The sequence below is a fragment of the Amphiura filiformis genome, chromosome 9, assembly GCF_039555335.1.
Source record: "Amphiura filiformis chromosome 9, Afil_fr2py, whole genome shotgun sequence".
Lineage (NCBI taxonomy): Eukaryota > Metazoa > Echinodermata > Ophiuroidea > Amphilepidida > Amphiuridae > Amphiura > Amphiura filiformis.
In genome coordinates, this window is record NC_092636.1 from 63598680 (window position 1) to 63620261 (window position 21582).

General features: G+C 37.3%; 1 protein-coding gene across 5 annotated transcripts in view; it reads left to right on the plus strand.

The window, feature by feature from the left end:
• Nucleotides 1-19718, plus strand: part of LOC140161303 (cholecystokinin receptor-like) — a 346691-nt gene extending 326973 nt beyond the window's left edge. For 4 of the 5 annotated variants that reach the window (XM_072184775.1, XM_072184778.1, XM_072184776.1 and 1 more), the window contains 4 exons: nt 7814-8067; nt 12986-13103; nt 14489-15063; nt 16511-19718. In XM_072184775.1, the coding sequence (XP_072040876.1) occupies nt 7814-8067; nt 12986-13103; nt 14489-15045 (929 nt within the window). In that variant the 3' untranslated portion in view covers nt 15046-15063; nt 16511-19718. The remainder of the gene's footprint in view (nt 1-7813; nt 8068-12985; nt 13104-14488; nt 15064-16510) is intronic. The other variant, XM_072184779.1, reaches the window with a different exon arrangement.
• The last annotated feature ends 1864 nt before the right edge of the window (nt 19719-21582 follow it).

Consider the following 21582-nt stretch of genomic DNA (forward strand, 5'->3'; position numbering starts at 1 on the left):
CCAAATCCGCCCGTTAATTACATTGATGGTACAATGCATTGGCGTAGCAGGTTTTCGGAAGGGGGGGGGGCACAAACTTGTTAATGTATTGATGGGAATAAATGGTATTGCTGACGGAAATTGTGAATTGTATTTGTAATGCACCGATGATTAGCATGACTAGCGCTCCTCCACTGGCTACGCCACTGGTCCATTGTCTTTCAACACAGGTGATCCTCACTACTGCACCTTTCTTTCAAACAAGATTGGATATCAGATTGTGTCATTGTTGTTTTGTGTCAGTCGACATGATTTAAAACATTCATCCTTTACCGTCACCTGACATACACACCCCTACACATCCTATATCACACCTTTACAAGGAATTTACTACGCTTTTCTTTGATACATCAATACCAATATGTACCTCACTGGCTGCGGAATTCCGTGTAAAAATCGACCGGAACACAGTTTATGTGTAATTAGTAAATGTGATGCGATCAAGCAAAATCAGTCGGAACTCGGAAATATTAAATTTTCAGTTTCTATATTATAGGATGGTAAAAAACATTTACAAAGCTGGATTTTGCAGATACCCCATTGAAATTGAACAACCAGTTCCAAAGATATGAGCAATTGATGAGTTTTCAAAACAAAAGGAAACAAAGGGGAATAGATCCTTTGTTTGGCTATATCTCAGAATCAATATTGCCGAGTTTTGCTTGATCGCGTCACAAATAGTAATTACTATAGGATAAGTACAGCAGGAAAGTTTACATACGCTTGTGTTCCCGTGCCTATATAAAGAGACATTTGTTTTCATACATTGGGCTAACTTCAATAATCTTTTCCCATAATGCTATAATGACACTACAACAATAGGTCGTTTACCTGCCCTGATAAGTGTGGAGAGTTGAGTGTCACATTGCATCTAAAATGTTGGAAACAACACTTTTGCTCCAGTTTACATAGGCTCTAACCTTTAGACAAATAAGATGTTTATAAATGATCGTATTTCACACTAGATGTAGAGTAAAGAGATAATATGGGTCAAGACTCAGTTATCGCTCCTCCGCGCTATGACACAAAGCAAAAATAAACTAAATAACTAATTAATTGACTCTCGAGAATAGCATAGTAGCCGCCTTCTCCAAAAGAATGAAATTAACATGTAAGCCTGTATATACGCACACAAGTTCCAGTTCGCGGTTAGCTTTTGTTAACTTGCGTTCGCGTATACGCTACTGAGAAAGTGTGAATTCTGTTAACTTTCCCATTCAGCGCAACAGCAACATATCACTCCAGTGTCACAGGGAGGGTGAGGTATATCTACAACAACACGTCGATTCAACATAATGCATGTTGCTCGCAGCCCCTCAACTTTAGTTTCGAAAGATATTAATTGGTTTCCCGAATCTGTCCAGGTTGCTAGTGTGGTACCATCTACTGGAGATCTACCAGTTACATAAATGTATATCCATATCAATAGGATACTCTTATCGGCTGCTTGAAGTGGCTCCTTTTACATACTAGCTAGGAATAAATACCAGATTCAAATTAAGTGGAGGCCATTTCAAATCATCCCCTGGAGGAATGCAGAGAATATTCCTTGTGACTTGGGGATGATTTAAAGAGACCTCCATTTGAGATGAGTCTGGTATTTAATTCTTAGCTATCATAATAAAAAGCAACGTGTAGCAGCCGACAAGTGCACCCTTTTATTTATGCGAATTTGTGATATTACTGTTAGGAATAGTGATATATTCTTCTCGATTCTAGAATCTTCAGTAGTATGAGTTATTATAAGTAGGCATGTCCACTAAAAACTTATTGGCTGGGAATTGATGAAAGAAACATTTTGGCGTTTAAATAATCTTAATCGGACGTTTCATTCCAGAGATATGGCCTTTCGAGTGTCACGGTTTTATATAGGGCTGCTAGAACATGTTTAAAAGTTAAAGTCCAAAAAGGAATACTAACAGAAAGTGCAACTTTAAGGTACTTTTTCTTAATGTATTTATTAACTAGCTTATCTGGAACATTATATTTGCTTATAACAACATGAAAATAAGATCATCCTGAAAATGTAATCGATTTTGTTGACATACAACAAAAGATATAAGACCTCAAAACCCATGGTTTGTTTGGTGAAACCTCAAGCATGATCATAGATGGCCGCCATGGAAAATATCTCCATAGAGGAGATGAACAATAAGTGCATTATTTCAAATGAAAAGCGGTAGTCTTAAACATTGTTCAATCTTTTAAAGTCAGCACATTTTATCTTCAAAAATTATTATATTTCATCATGGCATAAGTTTGGTAACATTAATCACTACCAATTTTGAGAAATTTGCTCCAACTCAAAGGTTATCTTTACTACATTGAGCAATATATGAAATGGACATGGTAGTGAGACTAGTGCATGATTTGAGATGGGCCGCGGTAGGCTTAAACATTCTTAAATTTCTTAACATCCTACACATTTTGTCTTCAAAAATAGTTCAATTTTATGAGTATGTAAGTTTGCTTGTCGGATTCACTCCAAATTCGGAGATAATTGCGTTTGAACACCTGCTGCACGGAATGGTGTCACTTCAACCTGTTGTAGTTCTCATCTCATTAAATTTTTCAATAAAAAAAGTTGATCTCTTCATGAAGGAAGGTCCTCTCTATTTACTGACCAAACAGGAAAAAATTTGGTTAATGTTTTCTGGTGGAATCAGGAATTTCTTGAAACACCCTGATATAGGCCTACATTTGGATCAAAACAAGTCATGTACGCCATTTAACACAGACAGGGTCTAATTCTGCATAAAACCGGGCAATGTTATTTCTATAGATCTGCTGCGCATTCAAATTGCATTGTATTGCATCGTAATTTCATTTGTGTCTATGCTAATTATGTTTACACAACATGAACTCACGTGTTTTCAAGCAAATTCGCCGATAATAGGTGATCAAAAGCGATCGGAATGTTACAAAAGTACAGATCGCATTTAGTTTACTTCATATGAGATGATCTTTGGAAAAATACGGCATAATTTGTCTTGGTGTTTGCGGAATGCCATGCAGTAAAATATTAATACGTTGCGGCAATTCATGATTGACAACTAACAATCGGCGTGTCCTTCGTATTATCCACTGTCAATTTCTTATCCACTCACTAATCCTCACAAAAGCTTTGTGTTGATTACGTAATGTGTGGAGGCAAATTGTAATAAGTACAATGAAATAATGAGTAGGGCGGGCTCCGAGGCGGGTTTCTTCTTCATCTTACGTAACAGTATTGTTCTCAAAAAAACCCGGAAGCTTGTCGTTTGGAGCTCTAGCTGAAATACAGCAAGATAATGTAAGATAGTAAATGTAAACCTGTATTTTAGCTAGAGTATCTCGAGCTAATTTAACAGGCCTGGGATTTCTTGTACAGGGTGTCCCCAAAAAAAGAGGCCCCTCATTGCGCCCTCTTTTTCACCTATTTCTGAAAAGTTGATCAAATATATGTTGGTATGTAAAGAAACCTTTATTCGTTATCTTTAATAAACCAAAACAATTATATCAATCGGCTCACAACTGTTGAAGATATGTTCTTTTAAAGAAATGTTCCCGTTTTTCACTTTGTCCACGGAGAAGGTTTGGCTACTTCAAAGATTGAAAAGGAGTACACATACCACGCATGAATATCAAACTTTCCTCAATGATAACATTATAAAATAACTTTATTTATGGAATGGGATTTACCGGTGGGTTTATGGGCAATGGATTTTGTTAACAGTGTCATTAATTTGTGGGTAAAATGGATGCCGAATGGGACTTCTTTTGCTTTACTTGCAATAATTTACTTAATTTGTCTTGGTTATTTATGCCTTTTTGTTTTATTATGTTTCTTACTTTCTTACTTTGTTGTTTCTTGCTCTTTTTTTAATTTACAAAATAAGTCATTTCTCTTTTTAGGATAAAAGGTAGCCCTAAAAGGCTGATTGGTTTGTCTTTGGTTATTCTGAAGTGAGTTTACTGTGCTGCTTTGCCCTCTACCTGGTTGCCTCCTTGGCGAATACAGATTTCATCCCTGGTCCTCATTGCATCAATTGCGTTGCGTACCGTCCTCGTGTGCCGGATACTTGCGAATGCACTCAGTAATACGTTTGCGAAGATCTTGGATTTTGCCACAAAGGAAAAAAACAAGTGGTGTGAGCTCTGGTGATCGTGCAGGCCACTCCCTAGCATGAGCCATCCCAACCACTCTGTTTGCTATCCGTGGACAGAGTGAAAAACGGGCACTTTTATTCAAAAGGGCATATCTTCAAAAGTTGTAAGCCGATTGAAATAATTGTTTTGGTTTATTAAAGCTAACGAATAAAGGTTTCTTTACATACCAACATATATTTAATCAACTTTTCAGAAATAGGAGAAAAAGAGGGCGCAATGAGGGGCCTCTTTTTTTTGGACACCCTGTATCTATCAGTTTCTCCATAGACAATACGTGTGTGAGTCCACGCACACAGTGAATGAAAAATCGTTCTAGTGGAAACTGTATTGACAGTGGGCATCCCTATTATAAGTTAATAGTTGATAGTTTAACGTAGCACAACCCTTTCGACCCACATTACGTGTTATCTTAGAAAATGACTGACAGTAATTGCAATAAATTGAGATAAAAGTTATCTCATGTATCAATATAATATGATTTTCTTATCTAGAATATCGCCCATGCCTGCAAGATGGGCTTTGTTAGATATAACGTATTTATAGTTGGATTTAGTTTGGGCAAGTGTGGCTTAGACGATCTAGTTATCCTGTTAAGGGCAACAATATCATGTTACCCTGGACAATCTAACAAACAGGTGTGCAAATCTTAGTCTAGCAGGACAACGTATTGACAATTCTCTGAATGTGTAATCCAAATATGCAATCCGAACATCTGCATAATGTAAGCAAATTGACACCAAATGTTATGTGCTCTCATCTGCAAATTACTACACACGCGAGTGATAGTATCAGTGTCACATTTTGGATGATCAAATGTGTATTGATGTTTGAATTTATTTAAATTCTCAGTAAAATGTTAAAATATTCACAAGAAGGATGCATGCAGGGCCATATTAATTTGTGCTAACAGCTGAAAAATCTTATAATCATGATAATAATACGCATATAATATATATATTTTCCTTAGCTTGTAATGTCAATATCGGTGTGTTGTAGGTATGAAGAAATTCTTTAAAAGCACAAAAAAAAACCTGAAGTTGCATATGAAGTCGAATATTTTATTCATATTTGCTGTTCCATCGATCATAATGCTCAAAGACGGCAGTGTTACATAAGTATTTTAGTTTACAGAATATGGACTTCTTCTGTTGAATATTCTGGGTAGCTAAATGCAATTAAATATTTTGGATTGCTAAAGAACTGTCATGATCGATCTCGTTTAAACAGCAAGCATGTGTGAAAAATAATGCGAAAATCTTGTTGCTATTAAATGTACTCCATGTGTTGACCTGAAAGAGAAGCAACAAATATAATGTTTGAATATCCTCTAATTCTTGTGGCGCGTAACTTCTCTTGGACGATTCTAATATACCACGAGAGTGCTCCGTCCGTCGGTGGGGGATATTAAGCCGTTGATTCTAGCATACATTGCAAAATATTACGACTTTCACCAAACATTGAGTTAACTTTGTTGAGTAAACATTTAGTACAAAGGTTTACTAAAGTTGATAATAGCATGCACACTTTGTTCAACGTTGGTTAGATTTTGCTCAACAAAGGTTGTTATTGCAGAGTTTGAAACTGAAGAGTAGTGTTTACCACTGACCTTCCCAATTCGTACTCGTATAATTATGTTGATTGTCCGTCATGTAAGGGTTATCACGAATTCTAAGGTTTAGTTTAGGGCAGGCCCGTACGCATGGGCGACAATAACCTGTGCAATTTTGCAAAAGTATACAAAAAGTCCTAAAATTTAAAAGTCCTAAAATTTAAAAATTTGCGAGCGAAGCGTGCAAAAAAATCAGGTTTTTTAGGTTTTTTTGGTCAAAAAAGGTCCAAATTTTTAGGGAGAAGTCCACTTTTCACAATATCGCCCCCCTTTGAAAAAAGTCCACTTTTTCAAAATCAGCACCCCACAAAACAATCCTGCGTACGGGCCTGGTTTAGGGTTAGAGTTTAAAGTTTGAATTAGGGTTAGGTTTAGTGTTAGGGTTAGGGGGTTAGGGTTAAGGATATAAGAAATTTGTGATGGTTACATGAAAGTAACGCCGATTGTCCAATGTCTTTCAAGTTCAGTAATGTACCTTTAATTCTGACAAACTCCAAGCTGAGAATCAGATTGTGTCGCTTAAATGGTTGGTTTGTATTAGACAAATCTCAAGAAACGCAAGACCTTCGAGCTAAAAGTGCTTTATTTGAATTTCGTATAGAACCTCCTCAATAAATGAGAATGTTAAAGAGAAAACCCTAATACCTTTTGCAAGCTGAGTACCGGTTAATTGACCGTCTATATAAATCACTGAGATCGCCAAACGTCATTGTAACTATTTAATACAGCTATCTAAAGTCGTTTCCAATAGTTAGCAGTGATTTTATCAGCATACATGCAAGGTTAACTGCTTGATCTTGTCGTCATCTGACAGATTTGTAAATACTCGGACCATCAAACGCCTCGGGCTAATCTTTGCGTCCAGCTATTAAACACAAAAGATGGACTGAAATCGCTTTTAAAGGTCTTTAGCCATAGCTAAATTATAGTTCAATACCGCTAGCAACAGGTAATTTGTAACTGGCTATCAACGAGCTGGATTATGAGCTATGGGAAGGTATTATTTTAATTCCTTGGCAACTTGTATCTGTTAGGGCGTGAATCAATCAATACGCTTTAAACGCCTTCCCAACTACTCACCAACCCCTACTTCCACCCCACGACAATCACATACACACCCCCACCCAAACTTACCCACACACTACACACCCCAAATCACAATGTATTTATTTATAACAGTGGACTATCCTTGCTCCGGACGTCCGTGTAAAACACAACCTGAACAAGAATAAAAAGTATTCCATAATTCCATTGTGTGGCCTCAAATTATCATTCAAACATAACTCTAATCTTATCTAAGATGTTTGATTTGCTGTTTGATATTTTCCCAAAATGCTATAATGACATTATAACAATAGGTCGTTTACTTGCCCTGATAAGTGTGGCGAGTTGTGTGTCACATTGCATCTGATATGTCAAAAGCTACACTTTTGTTTCAGTGTACATAGGCTCTAACCTTTAGACAAACAAGATATTTATAAATGATCGCGTTTCACACTAGATGTAGAGTAAATAGTTAATGTATTTATCAAGATTCCGTAATCGATCCTCAAATATATCGCAAACATACAGCATAAAAATTACTTTCTAACTTCTAAATAAAGATTTAGAAATTCCATAAATATGGGAATAGCATAGTAGCACTGCAAATCGGGGTCCATTTCAGTTAGGTTGTGTTGTTTCCTGCACTCAAATTGAAGCTTTAGTTGCTCCCGGTGGGATACATGAGTCATAATTTATGTAAAAAGGCAATGTTTTCTCTCAAATCTTGCTAACCTTTTCCCGAATCTAAAATAGTAAACCTTCATAATAATTGACAGTTGTAGTTTTTCTCTCTACAACGCATGCGGCATCGCGAACTTATATTGTGAAAACAAGTTTCTATCCGCATAACAAAATGTCCTTATTGATGATTATAATATTTATAAATGACGCATGGATTGTTATTGCATAATTTGAAAGAGTATCGCATTTTTAACGAAAACATTTCTTTCTCTTTGTTTTTCTGTGTTTTAGGTGTATCTGTGACGGTATCTGTGTGGACCATGGTAGCCATATCTTTAGAGCGATACCATGCCATATGTAACCCGTTATCGTCCCGTATATGGCAAACCAAGAGGCACGCGTATCGAGCTATTGCTGCTGTCTGGATTCTTGGATTTCTTCTCTTTATACCGACCATTGTCTTTACAAAATTGATACCTCTTAATGAGGAGGATTACATGTGTCGTGAGGTGTGGCCTCATGAAATATTCAAGAAAGTCATTTTAGTAAGTATTTTGGGAAAAACAGAACCGACATTGCATCCAATTTTCTCTTATTTCTAAAAAATGTATCAAATATATTTTGGTATGTTAATAATCGCTAGCTTAACCAAAACAATTATTGCAATCGGCTCACAGTTTTTTAAGATATGCCCTTTTTACGAAATGTACCCATCATGCTGTGGAGAGACACCACTTGATTTCTTCATTTGAGGCAAAATCCAAAGCGACATCTATGAGCTAGGATCACCAGCTAGCCTCCGAGATCTTCGCAACCGTATTACTGCTGCATTCGCAAGTATCCAGCGCACAAGGCTGGTACGCAACGCAATTGATGCAATGAGTACCAGGGTTTAAACAAGGTTCGTCAATGAGGCAACCGAGTAGAGGGCAGAGCAGTACAGTAAACTCGCTTCAGAAGAACCAAAGACAAACCACACAGCGCTTTTCAGGGTTACCTTTTATTCCAAAAAGGGAAGTAACGTATTGCAAAAGAAGTCCCATCCCACATCCATTTTGCCCACAAATTAATGACACTTAACAACATCCGTAGCCCATAAGCCCACCAGTAAAGCCCATTAAATAAAGTTGATATTTTTAGGAAAGAAAAAAGCAAGGTACACCAACTTAATGTGGGGAAACAAGTAAAATGCAGACTAGACAGTATGCATGGGGAAAAAACAGCAAATGTAGGCCGAAGAAGTAGGCAAAGTTCGATAGCCAAAATTGACCAGTTCCAAGGCCCACAGAAGTAAGTGCTGAACCTGCAATAACAACAAGGATCAACGGTAATACAAAACTGCACTAGAACAACTGATGAAAATCACTGTGCATATAAACAGACATGCTTAACCAAACATCCAGAGTAGGCACAAAACAGGCAAAGTTCGATGGCCAAAATTGCCAATTCCAGAGCCCACAAGAGTGTCAGGAAAACAGTACACTGGAAGTGATGAAAATCACTGTGTACATAGCAGTCAAACACTGAACAGACAAAAAGCAACCGACGTTTCGAGCAGATAAACTGCTCTTCTTCAGGGACAGACAACAAAATACAAAGCAAACAACAAAAACTACATGCTGTAGTTTAAAATCAAATTCAAGTCAAAAATTGAAGGCAAGTTCAAATTGAAATAAGTAGCAAAAAAGACAGCAAACTCAGAGCAAAATAAGTTGTGTCTTCTCTCATTGAGAGCAAATTCACTACAAAGTTAAACTGGGAAACAATATGTAAATGAGCACCACCACAGGACAATAGGGTACTGTCCTAATTGACAGGAAGTGAATGTCAAGTGGGGTCACAATCAATAGAGGTTGTAGAGAATGAATAGATAGGATAAGTGGACTAATGTCACTCAAACTGCAATATTATGAGAAAAGTAATGCATATTAAATAAAGAACAAATAATGTTTATAAACCTACACAATACATGTATAGTGAAAAATAAGCCAAAAATTGCTGGATAAAACACAAGTTAATGAAGGTCTCAAATATTAAAGTGTAATATGCATACTGAAAAGAAGGGGAGGTAGAAAAACAGAAAGTAAGAAAGCATGTGGTCCATGCATGATAAAATTTAATTTCAGTGCATGTACAGATATAGGCCTGCGGATGAAAGTGATAAAGTCAAAAATCACTAAAACCAAAGCACAGTAAAATACCGTTGCAAATTGACATGAAATATGCCAAAATAGGTAGTGATACAGGGACTGCTAAAAGCTGGAAAAATATTAGCAAGCAACGAGGCCTACAATAAGAAAGCTAAATGTGAATTGACACATCAAACATATAGGCCTACATGTAGGTCCAGTAATAATTGCTAACAAGATCCATAGGCCTAAAGATACACTGGCATGTTAATCTTTAACATTTAAGCCAAGTGGTTGGGTTGTCTGAAGTTTAGAGATCCAGTCTTTCTCAAGTTTCTTTCGCATGAAAGTGTCAGTCTTTGGGGGTTTGTCAATACACATGACAGTGATGTGATTTGCAGAATGTCCTGGGAGGTTGAAATGTTTAGCTACTGGTGTATTTCTGTTAAGACGAGCATCAGCACAATGCTCAGTCAGTCTGGTTTCCAGGCTACGACCAGTCTCTCCCACATACTGCACTTGACAATTAGCACATGTGATAAGGTAGACCACATTCTCACTCTGACAACTGAGGTGTTTGTGGATGACATGACTTTCACCTGTGGAAGAACTAGTGAAAGACGACCCTTTCTTGGTGTGTGCGACTGGTAAGCCACCACCCCATTTAGGTTTAGAGTGGATCTCATGATTACATAAAGTACATGAGCCACATGCAATCGAGCCTCTGGGAGGAGGTTGGGCTGGAGGTAGGGATGAACGTACAATCATGTCCTTGATGTTAGCACTTCTCCGATAAGCTACCATGGGTAGGTTAGGAATAGCCTTCTTACGTCTATCTGAAGAATGCAAGATACGCAAGTGTTTGTGAAGTATCTGAGAAAGTTTGGGAAGCGAAGGATGGTAAGTGATGACCAGTGGAATGCGTTCTGGATTATCAGAGTCTGGCGTCTTAGGCTCGAGAGCATCAGATCTAGGAATCTCTAGAGCTTTATTGATTTGTCTGTTGATAACAGAACCAGGATAGCCTCTCATGATGCAGTCATGTCTACAGTAGAATTCATTTCGACCTTTGCAGGACTTAAACCCCATTAAAAGCTATTAAACCAAGATAACACTCATTGAAGCAGCTCAACTGATTAAATCAGATCTTCTCTGGTTGTGCACAAGTGTCTGTTTTCAATGTGCGACATCACAATAAAGCTGGTATTATAGCTTCAGTTGGGTAACCGATTATAAAGGAAACGAAAGGAAACAATGGTATGTGTACTTTTGTTCACGAAATGAGACAAAGACCTGCTTTTTGTTAACCAGCATTCTTCAAAATGAGCAACATAATGATTGTTGACTTAACACGGTTTGGAAATAATTTCTTCATATTTTTGGTGTTATCTGTCGTTTACATATCCTTCCTAAAACACAAAAGTGCGACCCTCTCCAAACATCTAAATTAGCTAAAAATTAGGGACATGTTACAAAACTATATTTTCTAGAACCTATTTAGAATAGTTAAAATGTAGCTTATACCCTTTTTTAGTGGCATCCTTCAGAAGTGAGCGATCCGATACTAATATTTTCGGTCAAATCTCCATTCAATTAACACGGGGAGTTGGCTAGCTATGCCTTGCCCTCACTCATATTTTACAAAAGTGCGACTATTTCTGAACATCTAACCTAGCTGTAATTTTAGGTCATGTTAGAGAAATATATTTGTTAGAAGTTTGGAGAATAGCTAAAATATTGGCTGGTTATTTTTCACACAGTGATATTAACTAGGCATGTGCCCATTCTTCCAACGTACATCATTTGTAGAGTTCACGCGTCAATGGTGAGAGCACTGTGTATTGTGTATAGGAAAACGGACAGTAACTGCAGTATGTGGCCTTTAGAAAGCATTCAAGTTCAACTTTTCTCTTCTGAAGCGTCTCAGGGGAGGAGCAGATGCGGTTCAACCGGAAAGCCAAGCTGTACGGAAGACTTGACTTGGTATGCTTGGGATGACAGGAAGTCCAGTGAAGAAACTGATGTGAATCAGTGGGTTTAGAGTACAGGTCTGTGTGGAGAGTATCATCTCTGATGGATACCAGTACATCTAGGAAGGGTATTTCCTTGGTTGAAGATTCAGAGGTAAACTTGATAGTTGGATGGAATGACTTGCAGAAGTTGACAAAGTGCTGAAGTTCATCAGGTCCATGTGTCCACAGAAAGAAAATATCATCGATATATCTCATCCACATGAGGGGTTTCTTGGAGATTGAAGAGAGCAGACGTTCTTCAAGACGGCCCATGAAAAGACAGGCCATAGAGGGCGCCATTTTCGTTCCCATACTGGTCCCAAATATTTGCTTGTAGTTTGTGCTGTCAAATGTGAAATTATTGCAAGTAAGAACAATTTCCATGAGGTCACAGAAAGCATCAAGTTGGTCAGGAGAGTAAGTGGGTTCAAGAAAAGAACGACATGCATCTATACCCTCGTTTTGTGATATTTTTACTTATCATTGAGGAATGTTTGATATACATGCATGGTACGTGTACTCCTTTTCAATCTTTAAAGAAGCCAAACCTCCTCCGTGGACAAAACGGGTATAAGAAGAGCATATCTTCAAAATTTGTGAGCCGATTGTAATTTTTTTTTCGGTTGATTAAAGCAACGATTAAAGGTTTCTTTACAAACCAAAATATATTTGATCAACTTTTCTAAAATAGGAGAAAAGAAGGCGCAATAAGGGTACTGTTTTTGTATGTGTTAGTTAATGGAATAGGGCAGCAGCAAAATATACATGTACCCCAAATAAGGTTACATGTAGATTAAGTTGATTTTACGATACGGAGTTGAAACTTCGCAGACAAGTACAAGAAGAATGACTAAATAATATCTGTACACACGCTGTTGTTATGTTGTACCATCACAAAATGCGATTTATATTTCACATTTAACCTTTTTATGGGACACCCTGTATTTCGTGATTAAGTCTTGCAACCATTAAGTCTTGCAACCAATTTACAACTTTGGTTAAAACCTTGAAGTACCAGAAAAGAGTTATGGCCCTAAAAGTTCATATTGGATCAAATAAATTTATTAAGAGCAGGAAGAAGAAGAAGTAAAAAGAAAGAAACAGGGATAAAGGAAACAGGGAAAAGGTTGACCACTTTAACACGAGCATCCAAAGCAAGGAAATCGTATGTTGGTGCAAATTAAAAAAGTAGTTTCAAGTCGATGTGCGCTGCTAATTTTGAATAATACACTCGTATTTGGATGGTAAAACTGATACTTATCAATGTGAAGTGTTCAAGTGTAGCGAACTTGACATATTTATGTTTATGTAACCTTTTTCAGACTTCTATATTTGTGATTCTGATGGTGATTCCACTATTGACGATGGCTATTGCATACGGCTTAATCATTTTTGAATTACGTCAAGGAATGGTGAGCGAGAAGAGAGTAACGAAAAGCGGTAAGTCAACAAGGCACTATGTCGCAGCAAGAGCAACAAAGTAAAGAAGGTTCGATGACAAAATAAGTACTGCACTCAGCGTAGGAAATCGGTCAAAACAGTTTTGAGTGGATAATTTCACACTTCAACAACGGATACATTACAGTTGGTAAAGTAACTTTCGCAACCTTCCCCTCTACCTCCAGTGCGGTAATTAACATCCCGTCTCAGCCCCGGATGATGTATTGATTTGTCGTTCTGTCTGATTTGTCGTTACGTCACAAATACTCATTCAATTACTAGTTTCAGACCAATATACTTCAATTATGGATAGGCTGAGATTCAAAACTTTTGAACAAGTTAATTTGAAATGCCATTTACGACTGAAATTTTTATTCTTTTCATGCAATTCCAAGATAAAATAATGTTGTATACTCACATTTTACTGCTTCCTTTTAAAGGCAACAGAACTGATGTAAAGGGCGTGCAGAGTTGGTCAAAGATATTGTTTAGCATGTAGACTCCAAGAAAGGCTGATAAGACAACCAGGTGGGTCATAAGGCATTTAATTGGATCCGCAGAGGACTTGCGAAGGAGTTGACACATTAAACAATATCTTTGACCAGCTCATCTTCTACGGCAGTTCGTGTTGCCTATAATTCTGGCGATTCACAATACGGTGCGCCGCCAGCGGTTGCTCTTGCTAGTCCAATGTTTGACCTCTAGGATCGACATTGTCGTTCTAGCCACCATTGAATTTCACGCGAGTGTGATAATAATGTTGAAAACAGCTCCAAGAAGGATTCCGTGTGATCACTAGAAGAAAATTCATCTACCATAATTTTATATTACAGTTTTACTGCGCATTCGCGTGTAACATGATTATATTGACGCAGGCTTTGGATGTCGACATTTTTCCTTTATGCACTGCGTATTTGGACCTCTCCCCCAGCAAACGCTGGAGGCGCATCGTATTGTGAATCTGAGAATGGAATTGCAAACTGAGAATGGAAAATCTCACGATTGGTTTTGACCAATCTTCTCAAATCATCAAAATGATTTTTGAAGATGAATATGGCAATGGGTGTTAAAGGCAAAGTGAGTTATATAACATATATAAAAAAACAGACAAAATACAACAACTAAAACAAAAAACAAGAAAAGAAATGTATGTTTCCAAAAAGGCGCAAAAGACCGAAGTACATTTGAAATGTTGTGCTTACCTGCGCAATAGGTCGCAGTGAGCAATATTCAATAACTATTATTGATACCACGTTTAGATCTTCCACAAACGGCGACTTTACTTTTCCACGTTTTTGTACGGGAGGGCTCTTTACATTCTCATATAGACAAATGGAAATGGGTCAAAACTAATGGACATCTGATGCTATTTTCTATTTCAACAGAAAAAGAAGAAAATGGAACACCGTTATCAGAAAATATAACAAAGCTGGGAGATACAGAGGATTCTGCTATGATGACAACTAGCGGAGCTGTAGCTAAGAAAACCAAGATCAAAGAAAGTCGTCACGTGGCAAGAAGTACATCAACAAGTGATGCGAAGAAGCGAGTTGTCAAAATGCTTATCGTTATCGTCATACTGTTCTTTATCTGTTGGTCACCAAGTTGGTGTTTACTAATGTGGAGTGTTTACGATGAGATAAATGCTTTCACCAAAATATCTCCAGTTGAGATTGCCTTTGTCAAGTGGATGACCTACGTCTCCGCATGTGTCAATCCAATCGTCTATTGTTTCATGAACAAAAAATTCCGCCAGGGATTTCTTGAAGCATTTGGGTGTTGTGGTGTTAAACGAGAAAAGGTTCCTAATAACACGTTCGTGAGCGGTGGAGATTCGCGGTACCAGTCAACGCGACGTCAAACGGTAAACAACAATCGCACCTGCACACCGACGGTGACCGTTACTAGTTATACCCATGTTTCCTCTGACGAATCCGTGTGAATTTACCAATCAGTGTCAGTACGTACCTAACTCCATGTCTCTCGTTTCGTCCTGTTTTGTCACATCCACCCATTTGTGGACCCATTGTCTTTAATTATGTGTTTTAATCACCATAATACGCATGCGATTGGAACCCTGGTCGCCCGTTTTATCACCTTAGACTAACCCACGTTACCGTCGCTGCTGTTTGTGGCACTGTGCTTGCTAAACATGAAGTAAATGCAAATGTGGTTGTTTGACACGTTTTTCCTTTGATCTTAAGATGTAAATGAAAAAGAAAAACAGTGATGCTTGTAGTGAAATTGATGTTTAAAAGGAATAATCTAGACACTCTAAATGATAAGATCTGTACAACGAAATGCAAAATCTTTCTGTAATTAAAATGTCTGAAAATATTACTGATTCCTGCTGGTCTCAGTTATTTGTTTTTATAACTGTTTTGCCACACGTGAAATGATTAGTGCAACATCTGTATAGTAAGTGAGTTTTCTTTCAATTTACCTCATCAGTTTGGCTTAAAATGACCAGGAAACTTTTGACAGTTTAGTGTTGCTTATAATATTTTGCAAAGAATAAACAATTTAAAATTTGACCGAAATCGTAATAAGTGGACAGGCATTTTGAGCTACATCCCTCCCTTAATAGTAACAGACAGGATAAGAATTTCGTCGTGGATACGATACTTGAACGAGTGATGCCAATTTGATGTGATTCAAGAATACCGATTGGTTGCGGTGCTTGGCATGACATCAAATTAACGTCGCACGTTTACGTACTGCATTTACGTACATAAATTATAAATAGAGAGCACTAGGCGAACGAACGTGAACGCTGTACGTAAATACGCGATGTCACGTGATGCCGGTGTAACCAATCGGCACTCTTGAATGTCACCATTGACAGCACATGTTCACATCAGTAATTTGGATATTGTTGTTTATTGTTGTTTGTCTCAAAATATAATGATGAGAAGTATATAAAAATATACATTTTCAGAAAAGAAATGATGCAAGGAATCCAACTAGCATAACAGATTCCTGCAAAAAAATAAGTTTTGGAGAAAAGCTCAAAATTTTATTTTACTTTACTGATTCGAGGAAGGTATACAGACTATATCGCTATTATGGCTATTCGCCTTTTGCACGGATCCGCCATCTTGTTACCAAAACAAGGTTCTCCATGGAAATGCATGCGCAAAAAGTGTCTTTTTATATCACGCGTTTTGCTAGCAACGCGCCAGACGGCCTTTGCAAAGCATGCGCGGTAATTAAAGCACGTGTTTGACAGGCTTACGCACACATAACATACACTTCGCGGGTAGAACCTCGTTTTGAGATAATCGTGCAAAGTATAAATTGCGATGCAAACGCACACGCCCACTCTCGCCATAATTCATTATGCAATGTTCTATGTCCATTTTTTTGTTCGAATGAAGTTTCTAATTTCTGATTTGTCTACCTTTCAGGAGGTTTGTTCCGTATGAGTAATGTGCCGGGAGTTCTTAAGACCACCTGTACTTAACATGATGACCACCATAACGTAGAAGTATTTTATATGATGGATGTGCAGCTTTTTACAACAAAATCTTGAAGCAGCCAATCATCGATGTCTTAGGACCGAAGATTGTGTTAAGAGACATTTTTCGTCAGTGAAAGGAGTCGGTAATAAAACAAGACTTTCATCATTTGAAATCTTGTTCAACTGTGAAAACATTCAAAGATTTGAAGCAACAACAAGGCCGACTCGGGAGTCGAACCAAGCAGCTCGTGATCATGAGATGCGGTGTTCCACGTTCGACGCTGAACAAACAAGTAAATGGTTTAATTGATGCCGATGAGCGTTTGGAGTTTGACCAATAAATCAAATCACTTCTTTGGTAAAGTTTATAACGATCAATGTTATATAATAACTATTCAATCGCCGATAAATTAAAACACTGTTATTGTAACTTTAAACGTTGCTATAACTGATTTATGCCGACATTTTCCCTCAGCATCGGAAGGTGTAATGTCGGAAAACATTACATATTTCAACGAATGTGTATAGCTTTGCGTAACTGAAAATAGGTACAGAAACATTGACGGGATTTGCCTACAACTAGCATCAAGACAGCTTAATTTAATCATTCTTTGCCTTTTGTACATGTGTAGCTGGATAAAATTGTAGATAATCTTTTGTAAATTACATCATGTTATATCAGTTACACAGAACAAAGTGGCAAAAGCGTCCAAAAGCTGATGGGAGTTGTTACCGTTACATTGAATTCAGCAACGTCATAAACATCAGTTACAATAAAATTATGAACTTATGAACACCGTAATTTCTCGAATATAAACCACACTGTAACATGGTGCTTTATCATGATTTGATTCCCGAACAAACAACGTAGGAAGTTTGTATGCGTTCATCGCGACCCAACTTAACTTCTTGACACTAATAAATTACTGGACCAAGGATACAGTATTAGCTCACTGTTTTTTTAGTACGGGGTTTATTAAAATTGTCCAAAACAAATGGGTAACCGTACGCTGTAAAAACAAATGGGTGGTATTTTGCGGATATTTCGGAACTGTTCCGTAATAATGTTCTGTAGAGATACTTTAAAACTGTACCTTTACGGTAATTTTACAGTTTACAGAAGATTTTTACGCAACAGTGCCAGCAACGTTACTACTTGAAATTACAACACTTTTGTTTACAGTGTACTGGAAGTATGTACTGTATTTACAAGTCAGAGGGCTCCTTAAGCACCAACCATTACGACCATGGTTTTTAGTTATTAATTATTACATTTTAAAGACTATTGTGTTCAAAGTATACTTAATAATGTTAATATATCTAGCTATAAAATGTGATTAGTTGACGTTTGTCTTCATACAGCTATATGAAGAAACCAAGGCAAAGTATCATCTAGAAATGTCTTTCAACAGTGTGTGAAATTGATAGAGCATATCCTTTCAGATTTGTTGACGGTGATTTGAGCTAACACGTGGACAGTAGAGATGTACATCAATGAATTATTAGTCAATATGTTTAGGTGATGGTTAGGCTAAAAAATTGTTGTCTCAAAGCCCACGCGCACGTTCGTTTTTCTTAGTGCGTCCATGTCAGCTGAAACAGCAAGTTCCTTTTTTATTTCCTTTTTTGGCAAAACCGCATTCGTTTTTTAAACTGGCATGGCTTTGAGACATAGCATTATTTTTTTAGCCTTACAGGGGTATTTATTTGAACAAGTGGCTGACACGTTTTGTAGTTATTATAAGGGAGTGTTCATAAATACTTTGGTGGGGGCGTGGAAAATATGGGGGCTCAAAAATAGTTTTAAAAAGGGGATCAAATGTCCGAGGTTCCAACGTTTCCAACCCCCACCAAAGTATTTATGAACATTTCCTAAGATTTCAATTGTATAATTCAGTTTTATGAAAATGGGTCAGGATACAGTATTACAGTATTATTTGAATACAGCATTAACCACAAGAGCCACTAGACCAAGTATTACCAAAATCATTTGTTTCATAGTCAACGTAAGTACTGCCTCCAAATGATGTTACCTGTTCATACGACAACTTGTTTCAACGACATAATCGCAGTATCAGTATAACGTTGAATTTTTGTTTGTGTCTAAAATTTGCTAAAGTTTACAACAAAGATTGACAAAGATTGAGCTTATAATCGGTATCTTACCAATGTTGATGGTCATGGTAAATACCGTGGAGACTGTCACATTATGAATGTATGGATACTGTGACACAGCTAGTGTATATTGAACAGGAAATGAGCTTTATTCCGTGTTTGAATAATCTTTGAAACCTAAGTTGTTACCTTAGTAAACCTTTAAAAAAGGTTGCAAAGAATGCATGGTATTCATGCGCTTGCTTGCTTGCGTCCTATATGCATTTACATCGTACGGTTTGCCTCTCTTGAAATAGAACAATCTATGTCAAACAACTTTGAAATGCGTTTTCGTTGATTATATACAGTATAAATATACTGTAAATACAGTATCTGTATGGAAATGTGACTTTTATACGGGTAAAACATTCAGTAAATTATTTTGACAAAAAGAGGCGATGTAATGTTTGGTCACCGTAAGTGACTAAGGTACATATCACAGTAAATATGTTAGACATGAATGTGTGCAAATATCGGTTGTCTCGCTTAATTTATTAAACAGGCGAGAAGGCAAGTCGGTCTAGACGTAACTTTATTATGTTTAACTGTTCTTTATAGTCAGTTGTCAGCCCCACCCATACTGAGGTGAAAAATCTAAGCTATAAACGTCCGCAACCACATGTATTGTATATAACTACAATGATAGCTGACTGCATCAAAAGACGCCAAAGATTATACACGTTTAATCTTGGACGTCCAAGGTGCAATCTTGGACGTCTAAGATGCATCTTCGCGGTACGCGTAAATAAACGAATCACGTGACCAGAAATCACAAACAGCTTATCATCTTAAGTGTATCAACTCTTGGCCAATGAAATCTTTGACGTCTAAGACTTTAGACGCACAAGAATTTTGTGGACGTCCAAGATCGGCCATTTACCATGATTTAGTGATGGACGGTATCATCCATATGAGGTCTCAGTGAAATCGTGAGGTCTGTTAACCTTTTCCCTACCAACATAAATAAATAGATATTAAATAAATGAATAAATAAATAAATATTAATACAACTGATAGCGGTTATTATCAGCATTTTGCAATTTGGGCTGCAAAGTTTTCAATCATGTAACTGGTCCAAAAATAATTAGCCTAATTTGTACCATACTTGGTGATTTTACTGCCTAGTACCACTCTGAGTGGAGTCGAAACCCATGTACCACTCCCATGTTCCCTTCCAGACATAAACTAGTCACATGGGAGATTACTTGTCCCACCCTCTAGTATAGGCTATACTTCAAAAAGTAAACAGACCCACCCAAAGAGATGACCTACTCCAGACATAACACATGACATGGTAGACTACTTGTACCATCCTCATAAACAGGTGTGCCCAGAGAGTGGTCCTTTTTTTTAATTAAAATTTTCCAGACAACATTATGTAACCTCACAACAAGGGTGTATACTTTTAGGACACAACCATGACCTCAGCATGTTTGTAAAAATAGATTGTCAACATACAGCATTTAGTGTAATAAATAACATGTGTTGGCCAGACAGTGGTCTCTTTTGCCATGTATCACTCTGGGCTGGTACAAGTAACTTATTCCACTCGTGGCCTGAAGGCCACTCGTGGAATAACTATTACTATTACATATTTCACGACTAAAGAATTGCCGAAATATGAATGAAACACATGTCCCAACCAAGCTTATTTATGACATAACTTAATTCCACTTGCAACCTTACGTGATTGTATACTGGCTAATGTGTGGCTGTATAAATTTAATCACAAAATACCGTCCATCAAGTCATGGCTAATGGTCAAAATTAGACGTCTAAAATTTTAGGCGTCTAAGATTTAATTGGTCAATTATTGATTACGCTTCAGATGATTGGTTGTTTCGATATTTCTGGGCCTGTGATTCGTCGATGTACAGCAAAATTCTTGGACGTCCAAGATTGTGCGTGTGATCTTAGGCATCTTTTGATGCTGTCGCCAATCTATAGAGGGCGACACTACCGACTTTCTAATGGGGGTAATTTTGAAGGTGGTATAAACTGGCCTCAAAAAGAAACTTATAATTTTTCACAAGGTCATATCTTAAAATCTTGTTTATAAAAATGAACAAAAATTACACACAGGATTGCTTCAATACTCTACTCTAAACACATGTCAGTAACCAAGCAGTTGTCCAACTGACACAACAGCAAAATGCATGACATGGAACACCTTCCTGGACCACATTCACAGCCTAACAGATTTCTTTTGCTGTGTTCCAATTATTCGCCTGTGAATGTGGTCCCGGAAGCTGTTCCGTGTCAGTGCATTTTACTGTTGTGTCAGTTGACAACTGTTGGTTACTGACATGTGTTTAGAGTAGAGTATTGAAGTAATCCTGTGTGTAATTTTGTTCATGTACAGGTAGCCAAACATTGGCTACTTTTAAGTATATGCCCATGCCAGAAAGCCAACATAATGCCATAACAAAAACCATGGATTCGCCCTTATAAAACCTGTGTTAATTTAATAAATGTTACGTTCAACGAAGATTGTAAACGGACTATCTGTTGTAAATGCAATTAACACAGTTTCTATCCTAAACGATGAGGAGTTGAAATTGTCTCTACAATAAGTTACAAATTATGCCATTAACGATACATTAAATACGATCTGCAATGTATCTAGACGTTAGTCGACGAAAAGTATGACTATTGTTCTTGACTTTTCCCATAATAGCCGTATAAACTAAGTAATCTTGATGACCTGACTTGAAATTGACCAGCTATTGTGGCATAGACATTGGGCCTTTTCAAGTGTTGATTCTGCATGACAATGCTTTTGTTTCGGTTTTGATTTCTCTATATTGTGGCAATAAGAAACTGAATCAACTTCATTGGTCAGTTATGATGCAATCAGCCCATAAA